This window comes from Dasypus novemcinctus, chromosome 21 (assembly GCF_030445035.2).
Source record: "Dasypus novemcinctus isolate mDasNov1 chromosome 21, mDasNov1.1.hap2, whole genome shotgun sequence".
Taxonomy (NCBI): Eukaryota; Metazoa; Chordata; class Mammalia; order Cingulata; family Dasypodidae; genus Dasypus; species Dasypus novemcinctus.
The window spans coordinates 43,090,090-43,109,276 of NC_080693.1; the positions used below are offsets into that span (position 1 = coordinate 43,090,090).

General features: G+C 40.6%; 1 protein-coding gene across 4 annotated transcripts in view; it reads left to right on the forward strand.

Moving 5' to 3' along the window:
* Positions 1–19,187, forward strand: part of MYO19 (myosin XIX) — a 50,471-nt gene that overhangs the window by 12,426 nt on the left and 18,858 nt on the right. For all 4 annotated transcript variants that reach the window (XR_011646844.1, XM_012526572.4, XM_012526574.4 and 1 more), the window contains 3 exons: positions 17,294–17,426; positions 18,074–18,143; positions 18,639–18,741. Coding sequence is in view for 3 of the 4 variants with exons in the window: in XM_012526572.4 (XP_012382026.1) it covers positions 17,294–17,426; positions 18,074–18,143; positions 18,639–18,741 (306 nt within the window). In the remaining variant the exon portion in view is untranslated. The remainder of the gene's footprint in view (positions 1–17,293; positions 17,427–18,073; positions 18,144–18,638; positions 18,742–19,187) is intronic.

Below are 19,187 nucleotides of genomic sequence, written 5' to 3' on the forward strand. Positions count from 1 at the left end.
CATTCATGTAAAAGAGGTTTATCAAATATTTTATGACTCTTGAGTTGCATATTTAAGAACAAGTCATTGTTTTCACATACCATACAATTCTTCCAAAGCGTACAATCAGTGGCTTTTAGTATAGTCACAGTGTTGTGCATTCACCACCACAAAAAATTTTAGAACAATTTCACTACTCCAAAAAGAAAAATTCCACATCTTTTAGCTGTCACCTCTTAGTCCCACTATCCTTCCCCAGCCCTACATAACCACTTATCTAATTCCATCTTTGTAAATTTATTCATATTTACATTTTATATAAGTGAAATAATAAATATGTAGTACTTTGTATCTGGTTTCTTTCACTTAGCATAAGGCTGGGTTTTTGGTCTGATATTATCATCTTGTAACAACATACATTTGTTTGGTTTCAAAGAAAAACAGTCTTATATGCAGTATGACCCATATTCATATTCCATATGAGGTTTCACTATGCTATACAGTCCCGTTAGATTTTTTAGCTTTCCTTGTAGTAATATACATGACTATAGACCTTCTCTTTCAACCACTGTCAAACCCTTATAATAGCACTGGTAGTTACAAACACTATAATGTGCTTTCACATTTTCTGCTTATTTTCAAAGATTAACAAACAACAGCGTTTTTTTTAACCAATTCTGCATAGATTAACCCTTCTGATTTGCTTCTTCCATCCCTAGCTGCTTTCTAAGAAAGAAACTTTCTGTTGTCTAATATGGTAGGGGTAAAATCTGAGGGTCTAAATTTCCTTCTTCAGTCTTTCAGTCAAGCCTGCTGTTTTCATCTACATCTGACACCTGCAGCCACCAATTTCTAGGGATCTGCTGTACTACTTAGCTTATTTCTGATGGACTTCCCCTGCTCAGACTTAAGTTTCCATTTGTAGCCAGTGAACTAAATCATTACCACCAATCATTTACTTTTCATTTCCCATAATTTTCTTAACATCTCTCATCTCCTGGTATCTTCTCTTTGTCATTGTCAGGTATTAGGGCAATAAAAACCATAATGAGGGAAGTAGATGTGGCTCAAGCAGTTGGGTTCCTGTCTACATATGGGAGGTCTGGGGTTTGACATCCAGGGCCTCCTGGTGAAGGCAAGCTGGCCCGCATGAGGTGCTGGCCTGTGCGGAGTGCTGGTACAGCAAGATGACACAACAAAAAGAGACACAAAGGAGAGATAATAAGAGGCACAGCAGATCAGGGACAACAAAAAGAGACACAAAGGAGAGATAATAAGAGGCACAGCAGATCAGGGAGCTGAGGTGGCACAAGAGAATGATCACTTCTCTCCCACTCCGGAAGGTCCCAGGATCAGTTCCTAGAGCTGCCTAATGAGAATACAAGCAGACACAGAAGAACACACAGCAAAATGGACACAGAGAGCAGACAATGGAGGGCGGGGTGGGGAGAGAAATAAATAATCTCAAAAAAAACAACAACCATTACACACCTTTCAGCTTGGCCAAATTAAAAACTAAATGCTGACAAGGATATGGAGAAGCTGAATGTCTCATACATTGCTGGTAGGAAAAATAGTTCAGGAATTTCTTATAAAACTAAATGTGGAATTTCCATACAACCCAGCAGTTGCACTTCTCAGGTTTTATCCCAAAGAAATGAAAACTTATGTTCACATAAAAATGTGTACAATAATGCTCAAGCATCTATACACATAGCAGTCAAAAACTGGAAACTGCTTACTTGTCCTTCATTGAGTAAATGGGTAAACATCCAGACCATGGAATACTGTTTAGCAATAATTTAGGGTCAAAACTACTCATATACTCAACAACTTAGATTTATCTCAAGGGAATTAATACTAAGTGAAAAAAGCCAATCCAAAGGTTACATAGTACAGGTATACTTCAATTTATTTTGCTTTGCATTATTGCACTTTGTAGATACTGCATTTTTTACAAATTGAAGGTTTGTGGCAACTCTGCGTTGAGCAAGTCTATGGCGCCATTTTCCCAACAGCGTATACACACTTCATGTCTCTGTCACATTTTGGTAATTCTTATAATATTTCAAACTTTTTCATTATTGTTATAGCAATTAAGGTGATTTGTGTTCTTACTATTTTTTTTTCAGGATTTTTAAAATTAACAACTTTATTTCAAATTTACAAAAATGAATGAAAAAAGGTAGCTCGACAAGTTATGGAAGCATTACTCCTAAAAAGTTCTTTTTCAGGCATTTATATCTCATCTAATTCCAACTGCTAACTCAGTTGTTCCTCCAGTGTTTAGAAAGATACACAGATGAATACAAATTAGTTAAATGACATAGTCAAGCTCTCCTTATTAATGAAAAATAAATGAAGAGAAAAAAATGCTTAATCCTATTCATATCTCACAAAACCAAACTCTATTCTTTTTTTTTTTTTTAATATTTATTTACTTATTTATTTCTCTCTCCTTCTCCCCCCCAGTAGTCTACTCTCTGTGTCCATTCGCTGTGTGTTCTTCTGTGTCTGCTTGCATTCTTGTCAGTGGCACTGGGAATCTGTGTCTCTCTTTGTTGCATCATCTTGCAGTGTCAGCTCTCTGTGTATGCAGTACCACTCCTGGGCAGGCTGCTCATTTTTCATGTGAGGTGGTTCTCCTTATGGGATGCACTCCTTGTGCCTGGGGCTCCCCTAAGCAGGGGACACCCCTGCGTGGCATGGCACTCCCTGCATGCATCAGCACTGTGTGTGGGCCAGCTCACCACATGGGTCAGGAGACCCTGGGTTTGAACCCTGGACCTCCCATGTGGTAGTCAGATGCTCTATCAGTTGAACCAAACCCACTTCCCCATATTCTTTTTTTTTACCTTTAGAATTAATATAGTACCAATTTCATTTTTGCTATAAAAACATTACAATGTTGTTGTTAACTATAGTCCATAACTTACATTAGTTATATTTTTCCCATGTATCACCATATTTTTAACACCATTATAGAACATTCCTATATTTATGTTAACCATAATCCTCATCTACTTCCGAAATCATTGTTACACATTCTCAGTATTATCCTCCAGCTATCCTTCTAACTAACATTAATCTCTGTAGACTACTTGTTTCAACTACAGTCACATCCATAAATTAACAGTAATGGCTACACTCATTATAATGTGTTACCATCAACTCCAGCTGTTACCGTGTATTTGCATTTGACCTTATTAAAATTCTCTACACATCCAGCATCTTCTCTACCTTCTTATCCCACCTTCCACATTGGACCTAAATTTCATAGTCTAACTTCTTAAGTCTACTCATTGTATTTAGCTCATATCAGTGAGACCATACAATATTCATCCTTTTTTGTCTGGCTTATTTCACTCAACATAATATCCTCAAGGTTCCTCCATGTTGTCATTTGCTTCCCTAATTGATTTCTTCTTACAGCTGAGTAATATACCATTGAATGAATATACCATTATCCATTCATTGCTTGACAGACACTTAGGGACTTTCCATCTTTTAGCACTTGTGAATAATGCGGCTGTGAACATGGATGTGCAAATATCTGTTCATGTCTTTACTTTCAGTCCTTCTGAATATATTCCTAGTAGTGGGATTGCCAGATCCTAGAGAAATTCTATATTTAGGTTCCTGAAGGCCAGCCAGAGAGGTTGCATCATTTTACTGTCCCACCAACAGTGGGTGTTCCTATTTCTCCACATCCTCTCCAGCACTTGAAGTTTTCTGTTCTTTTAATAATGGCCATTCTTTTTTTTTTTTTTATATTTTATATATTTTTTTTCTCTTTTTTTTATTTTTTTATTTTTTATTGACTTTGTAATAATATTACATTAAAAATATATATGTGAGGTCCCATTCAACCCCATCCCCCCACCCCCCCTCTCCCCCCCCCAACAACACTCGTTCCCATCATCATGACACATCCATTGGATTTGGTAAGTACATCTTTGGGCACCTCTGCACCTCATATACATTGGTTCACATCATAGCCCATACTCTCCTCCATTCCATCCAGTGGGCCCTGTGAGGATTTACAATGTCCGGTGATTGCCTCTGAAGTACCATCCAGGGCAGCTCCATGTCCCAAAGACGCCTCCACCTCTCATCTCTTCCTGCCTTTCCCCATACCCTTCGTCCACTATGTCCACTTTTCCCATTCCAATGCCACCTCTTCTATGTGGACATTGGATTGGTTGTGTCCATTGCACCTCTATGTCAAGAGGTGGGTCAGATTCCACCTGGATGCTGGATGCAATCCTCCCATTTTCAGTTGTAATCACTCTAGGCTCCATGGTGTGGTGGTTGTCCTTCTTCAACTCCATCTTAGCTGAGTGTGGTAAATCCAATAAATCAGATTGTAGGTGCTGGAGTCTGTTGAGGCTCAGGATCTGGCTATCACATTGTCAGTCCAGAGATTCAAATCCCCTAAATATATCTAAAACCCCAACATTAACTGCACCTCCAGCACATTGGCATGAAAGTCTTATGAAGGGAGATCCCATCTGAGTCCAGATTCATCACACATAAACACCATTTCCAAAGAGGGGCCATCTGCCCTGGTAGTTAACCCCATCGGAATAATGGCCATTCTTTATGGTGTGAGATGATAACTCATTATAGTTTTGATTTGCATTTCCTTAATAGTTAGTGATGTTGAACATTTTTTTCATCTTTATAAATTGATTTATACTCACATTTTATATTAATGGAATCATACAATATGTTACACAATATATTTAGTTCATAGTAATGCAGTCAAAGTGTTCTTTTCTGTCTGGCTTGCTTAATTCAACATTGCTAAGGGTTTATTGATTTTGTTAATCTTCTCAAAAAACTAACTTTTAGCTCTGTTGATTTTCTTTTTTTCCCCCTCCATTTTATTTATTTCTGATCTAATCTTTCTTTCTTTTTGCTTGATTTGGGATTAATTTGCTGTTCTTTTTCTGATTTTGCCAGGTGTGCAGTTAGGTCTTTAATTTTAGCTCCTCCTTCTTTTTTTAATGTAAGCACTGAGGGCTATAAATTTCCCTCTCAGCACTGCCTTTGCTGAATCCCCTAAGTTTTGGTATGTTGTGTTCTCATTTTCATTTTTCTTGAGGTATTTACTGATTCCTCTAGTAATTTCTTCTTTAACCCACTGATTATATTAATAGGAGTGTATTGCTTAATCTCCATGTATTTGTGGATTTTTCCATTTTCCTCCTGTTATTAATTTCCAACTTAATTTCCTTATGATCAGAGTGTTTAGTATAACTTGAATTTTTAAAAATTTATTGAGATCTGACTTATGTCCCAACATATAGCCTATCCTGGAGAAACATCCATGAGCACTTGAGAAGAATGTATATCCTGTTGTTGTTGTTTGTTTACTTTTTTATCCTGTTGTTTTGGGGTGTAATCCTCTATAAATGCTAGATCTAGTTCATTTACCATATTGTTTAAGCTCTCAGTTTCTTTATTTATCTTTTGTCCAGATGTCCTTTCTAATGCTGAGAGTGGAATGTTGAAGTCTCTAACTATTATTGTAAAGATGTCTATTTCTCCTTCAGTTTTGCCATTGTTTGTCTCATGTATTTTTGGGTACCTATGTTAGGCACATAAATATTTATTATTTCTTTTTGGTGAGGAGTCCCTTTTATTAATATATGGTAACCTACTTCATCTCTTACAAGTTTTGCATTTAGTATCTATTCTATCTGATATTAGTTTCACTACACCCACTTTTTTTTTTTTTTAAGATTTATTTATTTATTTATTTCTCTCCCCTTTCTCCCCCTGCCCCCATTGGCTGCTCTCTGACTATTCGCTGTGTGTTCTTCTGTATCCACTTGTATTCTTGTCAGCAGCACTGGGAAACTGTGTCTCTTTTCTTTGTTGCATCATCTTTCTGCGTCAGCCCTCCATGTGTGCAGCGCCACTCCTGGGCAGGCTACACTTTTTTCGCGTGGGGTGGCTCTCCTTACGGGGTGCACTCCTTGTGCATGGGGCTCCCCTATGTGGGGGACACTCCTACATGGCACGGCACTCCTTGCACACATCACTGCGCGTGGGCCAGCTCGCCACACAGATCAGGAGGCCTTGGGTTTGAACCTTGGACCTCCGTGTGGTAGGCGGATGCTCTTTCAGTTGAGCCAAATCCACTTCCCCCCTTTTTTTTTTTTTTTTTCTTTTAGGGTGGAATATCTTTTTCCCGGCATTTCACTTTCAGCCCGATTGTGTACTTTTGTCTAAGATGAGTCTCTTGTAGACAACATATAGATGGCTCATGTTTTTTTAATCCATTCTATCAGTCTATGTCTTTTAATTGGGGATTTCAATCCATTAACATTCAGTGTTACTACTTTAAAGGTGTTACTTTGTCCATTTTTTTATCCCCTGGCTTTCTGTTTTCACAGCTTACTATTGCTCTAAATCCTGAGTCTTATCTAGATTCTTGGCTTGTGCCTTTGAGTGAGTCATATCTTCCTATTTCTTAGTGTACGTTATCTTTTGTTGATACCTAGGCATCTGCTTGTGTTGATTATTTTGCTGTGTTGACCAATTTCTCTCTCTTGCCTAATGGTTTTATTTCACTACTTTTCTTTCATTTTTAGTTTAATTTTTCCTAAAACTTTAATATTGCCTTGTTAAGTACTCAAAACAATGGCAGGAAGCTGCTAATGGGGGCCCAATGAGGTCTACCATGCCTAGGAAAGAATTGGGAGAGTCCAGTCTGTCTTCCTTCACTTTCTCAGCCAGCCAGCAAATGGAACTTCTTGGCAAAACCTTCCACAGAGATTAATCCTTCAATTTCCACTACCTCTTCTGAGCTTGCAAATTATGGTAGTTATATTCGCTGTGGAGAAACCAGAGGCAACTCTCCACCGATCCCTCAACCTTGGGAGGAATCTGTCCTTTCCCCTACCCCTTGGCCACTTGGCCACAGTTTTACAGAGACTGTTTGCCTTGGGGATGGGAGATGGGTGGCATTCCCAGCCACAGGGATATCAGACGGTTTTCCCTTTGGCCTTTGTCTCTGTGTCCCCAGTCCCTCCTGGAAGATGTGCACAGCACTTTCTCGGCCTACAGGGGTCCCCAAAGTGGGTCCTTCAGACTACTTCTACACCTTCTCCCCTATTTTACATGAGAGCTGCGCTTTTCCTGAGCTACTCTGATGCCATCTTGTGTTCAGTTATTTTTTACATTATTTTTATAATTGTTTTGGGGCACCACAAGCCGCAACCATATAAGACAGCAAACTTTATAAATGTTGTGTATGTTCTGACCTGCTCCACTGACCTGCCATTCCCCATTTCTTTTTCTTTCCTTGGGCCTACCTATTCCCTGAAACACAACAATATTGAAATTAGGTCAACTGATAACCCTACAATGACCTCTTAAATGTTCACATGAAGGAAGAGTCACATGTCTCTTACTTTAAATCAAAAGGGAGAAATTATTAAGCTTAGTGAGAAAGGCATGTTGAAACCCAAGACAGGCTGAAAAATAGTCCTCTTGCACCAAACATTTAGCCAAGCTGTGAATGCAAAAGGAAAAGTTCTTGAAGGAAATTAAAAGTACTATTCCAGTGAACACAAATGATAAGTGAAACAGACTTATTGTTGATAGGAAGAAAGTTTTAGTGGTCTAGGTAGAAGATTAACCTAGCCACAACATTTCCCTAGGCCAAAGCCTAATCCAGAACAAGGCCTTAATTTTATTTAATTCTGTGAAGGCTAAGAGAGGTGAGAAGGCTGTAGAAGAAAAGTTTGAAGCTAGCAGAGGAAAGAAGCCATCTCCATAATATAAAAGTACAAAGTGAAGCAGCAAGTGCTGATATAGAAGCTGCAGCAAGTTATCCAGAAGATCTAGCTAGGATAATTGATGAAAGTGTCTAAAAATAGATTTTCAGTGTAGGCAAAACAACCTTATATTGCATAGAGAGAAGTCAATGCCAGGAAGCAGACTTGGCCCAGTGGATAGGGTGTCCACCTACCACATGGGAGGTCCACGGTTCAAACCCCGGGCCTCCTTGACCCGTGTGGAGCTGGCCCATGCGCAGTGCTGATGTATGCAAGGAGTGCCCTGCCACGCAGGGGTGTCCCCCACGTAGGGGAGCCCTATGCGCAAGGAGTGCGCCCCATAAGGAGAGCCACCCAGCGCAAAAGAAAGTGCAGCCTGTCCAGGAATGGTGCCGCACACATGGAGAGCTGACACAGCAAGATGACACAACAAAAAGAAACACAGATTCCCGTGCCACTGACAACAACAGAAGCGGACAAAAAGAAGAATATGCAGCAAATGGACACAGAACAGACAACTGGGATGGGGGGGAAGGGGAGAGAAATAAATAAAATAAATTGAAAAAAAAAAAGTCAATGCCTAGCTCCAAAGCTTCAAAGGACATTCTGACTATATTGTTAGGGGCTAATGTACCTGATGACTTTAAATTGGAGTCAGTGCTCATTTGCCAATTCTGAAAACCCTAGGGCCCTTAATGATGCTAAATCTACTCTGCCTGTGCTATACATGAACAGCAAAGTCTGGATGATGGCACATCTGTTTACAATATAGTTTACTGAATAGTTGAAGCCCACTGTTGATACCTGCTCAGAAAAAAAAAGATTCTTTTCAAAATATTGCTGCTCATTGACAATGCATTTGGTTACCCAAGAGCTCTGATGGAGATGTACAATGAGATTAATGTCGTTTTCATGCCTGCTAACACAACATCCATTCTGCAGCCCATGGATCTAGGAGTTATTCTGACTTACAAGTCTTATTATTTAAGAAATACATTTCTTAAGGCTAAAACTGCCATAGATAGTGCTTCCTCTGATGCATCTGGGCAAAGTAAATTGAAAACCTTCTGGAAAAGATTTGCTGTTCCAGATGCCATTAAGTTTATCCATGATTCATGGGATATCAACATTAACAGGAACTTGGAAGAAATTGATTCCAGCCCTCATGAATGATGTTGAGGGGTTCAAGACTTCAGTGGAGAAAATCACTGCAGATGTGGTATAAATCGCAAGAGACCTAGAAGTAAATATGGGGCTTCAAGATGTGACTGAATTGCTCATGATTGAACAGATGAGAAGTTGCTTCTTATGGACGAGCAAAAAAAAAAAAAAAAAAAAAAGTGTTTGTTTTTTGAGATAGAATCTACTCCTGGGGAAGATACTGTGAATATTGTTGAAATGACAAAAAGGGATTTAGAATAGCATGAACTTAGTTGATAAAGCAGCAGGAGGGTTTGAGAGGAATGATTTCAATTTTGAAAGAAGTTCCACTGTGGGTAAAATGCTATCAAACAGCACTGCATGCTACAGAGATACCTTTCATGAAAGGAAGACTCAATTGATGTGGCAGTTTTCATAGTTGTCTCATTTGTCACAGCCATCCCAACGTCAGCTATGACCACCCTGATCAGTTAGCAGCCATCAACCTCAAGGCAAGGCCCTCTACCAGCAAAAAGATGACAAAACACTGAATGCTGAGATGATGCTCAGCATTTTTTAGCAATATTGTATTTTTTAATTGAGATATTGTGGTAGTTTGAGATTATTTTATGGATCCCAAAAAGAGAAAGATTATGTTTGTAAACTCTTCCTCTGGGTGTAATACCCTTTGATTGTATTAAATTCAGTTTGAGGGGCCTTTGATTAGATTACCTATTAACATTGCTTTTAGGGCTTTTTGATTTGACTATATCAGTAAGGTGTGACTCAAGTTGAGTCCCTGCCCCCTTAATGGGTTTATATAAACAGACACAAAGACACACAGGAAGAAAGCTCTGTCATTTTTGATCCTGTGACAGAGGGGAAGGCTGAAATCTTGCAGAGATCAGCAATCATCTTGCTTCACCACGTGGCAACATGCCGGGATCAATAGTAGCTGACTTTGGTGAGAAAGTACGTCTGCTGATACTCTGATTTGGCCTTGGAGCTGCAAGCTTTTACCTCGAATAAATACCCTTTATAAAAACCAACAGATTTCTGGTACAAATTTGGTCAAAGTGCACAAAAGCAAACAAGAAATTCTTAAAGGAATCCAGAAAAATACATTACATACAGAAGAACAAAGATAAGATTGACAATGGGTATCTTGTCAAAAACTGCAGGCCCAAAGATAGTGGAGTGACATGTTTAATGGGAAGAAGGAAGAGAGGGGAAAAAATCTGTTAACTTAGAAAATGTTCAGAATGAAAATATTATTAAGAATGAAAATGAAATAAAGACTTGTTCAGACAAAATTTGAAGGAATTCTTTGCCAGTAGACTTGCAATACAGGAAATTTTTTAAAAAATTATTTAGGCAAAAAATATGAAGCTAGATGAATATTTGGATCTCTACAATGGAATAAAGAGTATGAAAATGGTAAAAATGTGAGTGAATATAAAATCTCTTATTTTCTCTTTACAAGATAATTCATGAATAGAAATGGTAGAAGCGCGTCATGGTGTTTGGAACTAGCAGAGCTATTATATAGGTTTGACTGGTTGGAAATGAAAGTCTAAGGTCATGTGTATTGCTAAAAGGAAAGTTAAAAACTGTAATATGAGACTCTAAGATAGTAAAACCATATAAAACACAAATATGGGTGGTATTGCATATATAAGACTTTACAAAATATAAATATACTAGGGAGAAGGAAAAAGAATAGCAGCTACGTACAGCAGGGGTCGCAGAGTGATTGAGAGGTGATGAATTTTATTTGTTTATTATTATTGTTGGAATAATAAAAGTGCTCTAAGAATGTTTGAAGTGATGAATGCACAAGTATGTGATTACCCTGAATACCAGTGACTTTATAGTTTGGGTAGATTTATGCTTTATTATGTATCAAAATTGGTTTGTTTCAAAAATCACTCTAAAGCAAAAATAATAATGTATTGCAGAGATAAAATGGAATTCTAAAAATACTAAATTCAATAAAAGGCAAGGATAGGAGAAAAAAAGCAACAATCACATGGAGCAAATAAGATGGTAGATTTATGCCCAACCTTAATGATAATTACATTAAAATTAAATGGTCTAAACACTTCAGTTAAAAGGCAGAGATTGTCAGCTTGTATTTTTTTAAAGTGAGACTCAAGTAATGCCATCAAGAAACCCATTATAATTATAAAGAGACAGGTTAAAAGTAAAAGGATAGGAAACTATACTATTCTAACATCAATGAAAGGAAAGATGGAGTGGCTGCATTAATATGGGGAAAAAAACTGATTTCAGAACAAGAAATATTACTAAGGGTAAAGTGAGATGTTTCATGATGATAAAGGGATAAATTCACTGGGAAGATAGAACAACCCTAAATGTGTATGTACCTAATAACAGAGTTTCAAAGCACGTAAAGCAAAAACTGATAGAATTGAAAGGAGAAATAGGTAAAATTATAGTTCAAGATTTCAGTATTCTTTTCAAGTACACATGGAATGTTCACCAGTATCAACCATATACTGAACCATAAATCAAATCTTATTTTGAAAGGATTAAAATCATATCAACTCTGTCCTCTGACCTGAGTAGACTGATCTAGAAATTAATAGCAAAGACACCTGGAAAATCCCAAAGCATTTGGAAATTAACACATTTCTAAATATCCTGTGGATCAAAGATGAAATAATAAAGGACTATTAGAAAACAATTTGATAATGTAAATTTTGGCCTATAACTAATAGTACATTATAATGTTCTTGTATCAATTCTAACAAAGGTACCACACTAATGCAAAATAATAAAAATGGGGTGAGGTATATAAGAATTCATATTTTGTGTATGAACTTTTTGTAACTTTACAATCTCTTGAATAAAAATAGGGGGAAAAATCCTGATGGTGACCCAGATTGCAAGATGCAGACTTCCAATCAGATCCAGACTTTTTTATATGGAAGCAGAAAACAAAAATGTTTATTACCTTAGCTTTATATTTCTGTTCTGGAATTTTACTTTCTGTCCTGAAGCCTAATTTGTTTCAGATTTCTTTCAAAGTCCTAAAAAAGAGAAAAATAAAATTATATCATTTCAAAAAGAATTTGAATTGAATAAGATGAAAGCTCATTATATCAAAATTTGTGCTAAAAAAAAGCAGTAGAGTATTAAATGATTACATTAGAAAAAGAATAAAGGACACAAATCAATGTGCTCAACTTCCATCTCAAGAAACTAGGGGAGGAAAGAATAAATGAGACCTTAAGTAAGCAGAGAAAGGAACTAACAAAGTGAAAATAAAGTAGGAAACAAATGTAATAAAATAAATGCATTGATGTTTCTTTGAAAAGATGGATACTCTCTAGTCTAACTTAAAAAAAGAGGGAAAGAAAAGACACTAATTACCAATATCAAGAATGAAAGAAGGTATCACTACAGATCCTACTTACTGATAAGGAAATATGATTTAAAAAGATTATTTGTATCAGTGTTACAAGTTACTCAATTAGCAGCTACAATAACAAATCTGCTTTGGTCAATGGTTACAGTCCCTCTCTCCCATTTTTGTTAATTCCTCGGACTTGAAGGGTTTGGGACAATGTTTTGACTGCTTCAGTTTGAGAAGGGATATAGATATTTGGGGGCAGAGGAATGGAATTGTTTGCTTGCAGTTGAAGATGCTCCTTGTTTTTGTGGTGGGGCTGGTCCATCCTCATCATTAGTTGGTTGTCCAGGGCAGACCTGAAGAACTGGAGCATAGGATTTGACCATGTATCTGCTAGGTATCAGGGCTTAATTGGCATATGAACAGTCCTAAGCCTTTTAGTCTCTGAGAACTATACTTAACTAAGTTGAAAATTATATACACAGATAAAAGGAGAAGAAGAATCATGATTAGGAAATTTAAAAATGGGTATATCTATGTTATATTGAAATAGATTAACATATATTCCCAGATAAGGCCCACCAAGGGGGTGGACTTTTGGCTTGCCCATGGTGTCATGATAGCCCTGGGGCCCTCAGTAGCACTTTTGTTTGAGGCTTTCTTTACTGTGGCAGTTTGTGAAATCTCATCCATAAAGTCTATTTTCTCTTTAGTATCTCCCCGTTTTGATCAAGTTCTTTCTCCAAATGCATTGCTGATTAATGCATGCTAATAATCATTCAGTGCCAGGGAGGCTTATCCCTGGGAGTCATGTCCCATGTTGGAGGGTAAAGTAATGAGTTTATTTGCAGAGTTTGGCTTAGAGAGAGGCCCCTTTTGAGTAACAAGGAGGTTTTCAGGAGGCAACCCTTAGGCATTAACTATATTTAGATTTAATCATTATTACAGGAGTAAGGTTCATAAATGCAAGCCTCAAGGTTGAAGCTTATTGGCAACGCTTATATAATCCAAAGCTTTTTGCCATCTTACTTGAAAAATATAGTAGGACTTTCCCAGGAGGAAAGTTTAATATTTTGTTAGCTACTGTGAGGGCCTCTATCATACCTAAGGCAACCAGGATACCTTTATTATTATTTTTTTTTAAGATTTATTTATTTTTCTCCCCTTCCTCTCCTCCCGCCCTGCTGTTTTTGCTGTCAGCGTTGTCTTCTCTTCTCATTTTCTCTCCTCTAGGATTCACTGGGATTCGATCCTGGAGACCTCTAATGGTGAGAGAGGTTCCCTGTCAATTGTGCCACCTCAGTTCCTGGTTTCTACTGCACTTCACCTTGACTCTCCCCTTGTCTCTCTTTTAATGTTTCATCAACTTGCTGCGCTCACTTGCACAGGGCACTGGCTCATCACACAGGCACTTGCGCAAGCACTAGCTCACCGCACAGGCACTTGCTTGCCACACGGGCATGCTTTCTCTTCTTCTTTTTCACCATGAGGCCCCGGCGATCAAACCCAGGTCCTTCCATATGGTAGGCGGAAACTCTATCAGTTGAGCCACAACTATTTCCCCCGGGATACTTTTATATTCCATAGAAGTGTGTAGCTATATAACTTTCAAGATGCTCAAGACTCAATCATGTCCCATTTTTATCTTCTTACCAGGGTTATGTTAATAAACAGGTAGAACATAAATCATATACTTACCTTGGTTATCATGAAAAGTTCTTCACATGTATTTTCAGAGAAACCTCAGAGTAAAACAGTATAATGGACAAAGAGATTTGGTTGTTTCTGTGGCATTTAACATTTTTCTAAGAATAAAATAGGCAACATTTCCATAACACACACATACACACACACCCGTTTTTGACACTTAACATTGGTGTGATACCTTTGTTACAATTGATACAAGGATGTGAATCTATTACTGTTAACTATAGTCCATATTTTATTTTAGGTGCATTTCCCTCCCATATGACCCCCCTCATCAACACCTTATACAAGTGATGCATCTTTGTTACAGATCCTGAAAGAGCATTCTTATGTTTGTATTATTAACTACAGTCCTCAGCCACCACAGGGTTCACTGTGTTATACAATCTCACATTGTATCTCTGGTTTTCCTTCTAGCAACATATATAACCCATTGCTTCCCCTTTCAGCCACCTTCACAGACATACTTGAGCACTGTTAATTACACTCACACTGTTGCACTACCCTCATCTCTGTCCATTTCCAATCAATTACAATCAACCTAATTATAAACTGCACAGATTAAACGTCAGCTCCCCGTTTTCTAAGTTATGAACAACTTTATGCCAATAAATTCCACAATTTAGATGAAATGGAGAAATATTTTTGAAAAACAAACTGCTGAAGCTCATGCAAGAAATATATAACCTGTATATCCTGTATTTATGAAAAAAAATTGGATTCGTAATCAAAAACCTTTCCACAATGATAGCTCCAGGCCCAGGTAACTTCACTTGTGAAGTCTACTGTATTAGTCAGCCAAAGGATGCTGATGGAAAATACCAGAAATTGATTGGTTTTATATAGGGTATTTATTTGGGGTAGGAGTTTACAGATATCAGGCCGTAAAGCATAAGTTACTTCCCTCACCAAAGTCTACTTTCATGGGTTGGAGCAAGATGGCTGCTGATGTCTGTGAGGGTTCAGGCTTCCTGGGTTCCTCTCTTCCCAGGGTTCATTTCTCTCTGGGCTCAGTTCCTCTGTTTTCTCCACAAGGTCAGCTATAGACTATCAGCTGAATGATTCTCTTTCCCCAGGGCTCCAGCTTAAGGCTTCAGCATCAAACTCCAACATTAAGAACCCTCAGCTCTGTCCTTTGCCATGCCTTTTATCTGTGAGTCCCCACCCACCAAAGGGCAGGGACTTAACACCCTAATGACATGGCCCAATCAAAGCCCTAATCATATCTCAGTCACGCCCAGGTACAGACCAGATTATAAACATAATCCAATATCTATTTGTGGAATTCATAACCATATCAAACTGCTATATCTACCAAGTATTTAAGGAAGAAATACTACCAGTTCTACCCAAATTCTTTCAGAAAATAGAAGAGAGGGACCATCTCTGTCATTTCATGGTTTACTATAATCGTAAAATCACACAAAGACACTACAAAGTAAGGAAAACTACAGACCCTTATCCTTTCTGAACATAGAATTAAAAACCCTTAACAAAATATTAGCAAACTGAATCCAGTAATGCATAAAAACAATAATTCTTCATGGACAATTAGTATTTATCCCTAGAATACACAATTGGTTTAACAGTCAAAAATCAGCTAATATCATTGACCATATCAATAGACTTTTTTTTTTAAGATTTATTTTATTTATTTCTCCCCCCCCCCCACCAGTTGTCTGCTCTCTGTCCATTCGCTGTGTGTTCTTTGTCTGCTTGTGTTCTTGTCAGGAGCACTGCAAAACTGTGTCTCTTTTTTGTTGCATCATCTTGCTGCGTCAGCTCTCCGTACATGTTGCGCCATTCCTGGGCAGGCTGCAATTTTTTCGCACGGGGCAGCTCTCCTTACGGGGTGCACTTCTTGTGCGTGGGTCTCCCCTATGCGGGGGACACCCCTGCATGGCACAGGAACTCCTTGCGTGCATCAGCACTGCACATGGGCTAGCTCCACACAGGTCAGGAGGCCCTGGGTTTGAACCCTGGACCGCTCGTGGTAGGCGCTCTTATCAGGTGAGCAAAATCTGCTTCTCTCAGTAGCTTTAAACAGAAAAGTCATATGATCATCTCTATAGATTCAGGAAAAGCCTTTGAGAAAATCCATCATTTCTTCATGATAAAATCTATTGAGTTTTATTCTGGGGGTCCTGGCCACTGCAGTGGGGGATAGGGGAGGGAGAAAAGAGAAATAAAGCATACTGGAAAGGAAGAAATAAAACGATCTGATTTGCAGAGAGCCTTATTGTAGAAAAACCTAAAGAATTTACCAAAAGACTGCTACAACTAAAACATTGTAGCAAGAAGTAGAGTTTAGCCGGGTAATAGGATACAAAGCCAGTATGTAAAATTCAGTGGTATTTCTATATCTTAGCAACAAACAATTGGAAATTAAAATGAAACTCTATATGGATTAGAGTGAACTTACTGATATTCTATTCATGAACTATTCTGATTAGTAATCGAAGAAAATGTGGCATTGGTGTGGAGAAAGTGGCCATGGTGGTTGCTGAGGGTAGGGAGTGGGAGGAAGAGATGTGATGTGGGGGCATTTTTGGGACTTGGAGTTGTCCTGGGTGGTGCTGCAGGGACAGTTACCAGACATCGTATGTCCTCCCATGGCCCACTGGGTGGACTGTGGGAGAGTGTGGGCTATGGTGTGGACCATTGACCATGAGGTGCAGCAGTGCTCAGAGATGTATTCACCAAGTGCAATGAGTGTCTCATGATGATGGAGGAAGTTGTTATGGGGGGAGGGGGATATATGGTATATAATGTATATGTAACATTAAAAAAATTAAGACCAAAAAAATGAAGCTCTACTTCTGTTTAGCTGATTAAAAATAAAAGGTACGAATTTTATCATAGACCGCCTGGGTTTAAGTCAGAGCCCTGGCATTTATTAGATGTGTAAATGGCTTTTTCTATGCCCCAGTTTCACCACTTAAAAATAGGTGGGTAATTGTGCCTGCCTGTATTCAGTAGTGGGAAAAGCCTCAAAGCCTCGGCAGCTCAGTGCCTACCTGAGTTGACTCAGCTTGGAGGCCTCAGACTCGGAGGAGCCTGCCCAAGGCAGGGATGTGCGCTTCTCTTCCCCAGCCCCCCTTGTGCCAGGAGACACAGAGGCAAGCGCCCGTTTCACAGGAGGAGGAAGGGCCTTGCCCAGGGCTCCCGAGTTGAATGCAGCATCTGCCCATTTGGTCAGCAGTGTGCGTGACTGAGAGGGGGCTCTGGTGGGCACTGTTCCCTCACACAGTCTCAGAAGGGCGATGTGAGCGTGGTGCCTACGGGGCTGTTTCTGCCGCAGACGTGGACATCTCGCTGCCTGATGAAGTTCTATGCCGTGGTGGCCACCTCGTCCACGTCCTGGGAGAGCCACAAGGTGGCAGAGAGAATTGAACAGCGGATCCTCAACTCCAACCCTGTCATGGAAGCTTTTGGTGAGTTCAGTGTCCTCTGCATCCATTGTATCACATTTCTTCTGGTCCTTCTGGGAGAGGGGCTGTGCTCTGAGGCCCTTTCTGTGCAGGTTGGAGGCTGAGTGTTTCATTCCCTGCATCGGGTCCCCCAGCCTCCTCCCAGGTACTCCTGAGGACTTCCTGCAAACAAGTGACGTCATTCTGTCACCCCTCTCACTCCAGCCGAGGCACGTGTGATGATGCTGGAGAGGACCTTGTGGCTCATCTAGTCCTGATCCTCTCCCTCCCTCCATCAGCTTGCTTACTGTCCAGAGAGGGAGGGACTTGTCTAAGGATAGCATCCAGGATGGGCCTGGCACCCACGTGTGCCCCACTGCCTCAGCCAATGGGGCCAGCTTGCTGTTTTTGACTTCTTTCAGAGAAGCTAGTCCCTGACTGCCCAGGCTTGCTCATTCCACGTCCTCACCAGGACATTCTTCTAACTCCTGAATCCCACTTCCTGGAACCCGAGTGCCCACCTCCAGTCCTGTCCCCCATGGCAGGGAAACCAGCAGAGGGGTCCTTAGGTGGCTTGAGGGTAGGACATGGCCCCCAGGGATCGGCACCCACCTTGGCCCACGGGAACCGTGTGAGCATAGGGGAGCAGTAACTGTAAGTGTGGTTTGTAGGCAACGCGTGCACGCTGAGGAATAACAACAGCAGTCGCTTCGGGAAGTTCATCCAGCTCCAGCTGAACAGGTAACAGGTGCTGCCACCTGCCCGCTCCGGGAGAAAAGGGGAGGTGGGAAGTGGCTGATGCAGTCTCCAGCTTGGGCCACCCTTGTGGACAAAGCCCCATTCCTCCTGGCCGGCTTGGGTGGGGGATTCCATGGGAGCTTTGGGCCCTGAGGCTGCTCCCTAGGACCTGGAGAGCGGTAGTTAACCTTGCCTGAGAGACACTAGGACCAGCGGCCTCAGAGCCTGCCCCAAGCTTGGGGCTCCTGTCCCTGCCTCGGGATGGGCAGAGTGATATGCAGATCTTCACTGCATGCAGGGGAACGTCCCACGCTACCCCAGGTCCTGCCGAGTAGTCCCGGCACTCCTGGGCTCCGTTGGCTGAGTGACTGAGAGCTTGGGGGGCCATTGCTAGGTCCCACCTCGGCAGATCTCAGGAGTTTAGGCACCCAGCAAGTGCCTAAAATAAAGGGCTGTGGAATGAATAGGCAACTAATGCTCTGGCCTGCATGTGCCCAGTGCGCAGCAGATGACCGGAGCTACAGTCCAGACCTACCTCCTGGAGAAAACGCGAGTGGCCTGCCAGGCCCCCAGCGAGAGGAACTTCCACATCTTCTACCAGGTCTGTGCCGGGCAGGGCCCGCAGCTGCCGAGACACAGGGAGGGGAGGGGTCTGTGCCTCCAGCACTCACCCCCACCCAAATCGGGGCCCTTCACCGGGCTTCTGGCAGCATCGCCACTTACTCCTGCAAACTTCGTGCAGCACTTCTGCCTCACACTGGACCTTGGCTCCCTGGGTGATTTTGGCAAGGGAGTGTGTTTTGCCTTCCTTATTGGACTTGTGTGTCTAGGATGGAAGTTCACCCTTATCAGATTGGGGGCTCCCCCAGAATGGAACCTGTTTTTTCCAAGAGAATGAGGACTTTCCCAAGCCACAGATGTACCTCTCCCTCAGAGTGGGGGCTCCCCCCAAGGCATGGACAGTGTGCCTCCCCTGCTTTAAGACTGGGAATGTCCTCAGGAGAGGGGTATGCCTCCCCGATCCAGACAGGAGCCTCCCAGATATAG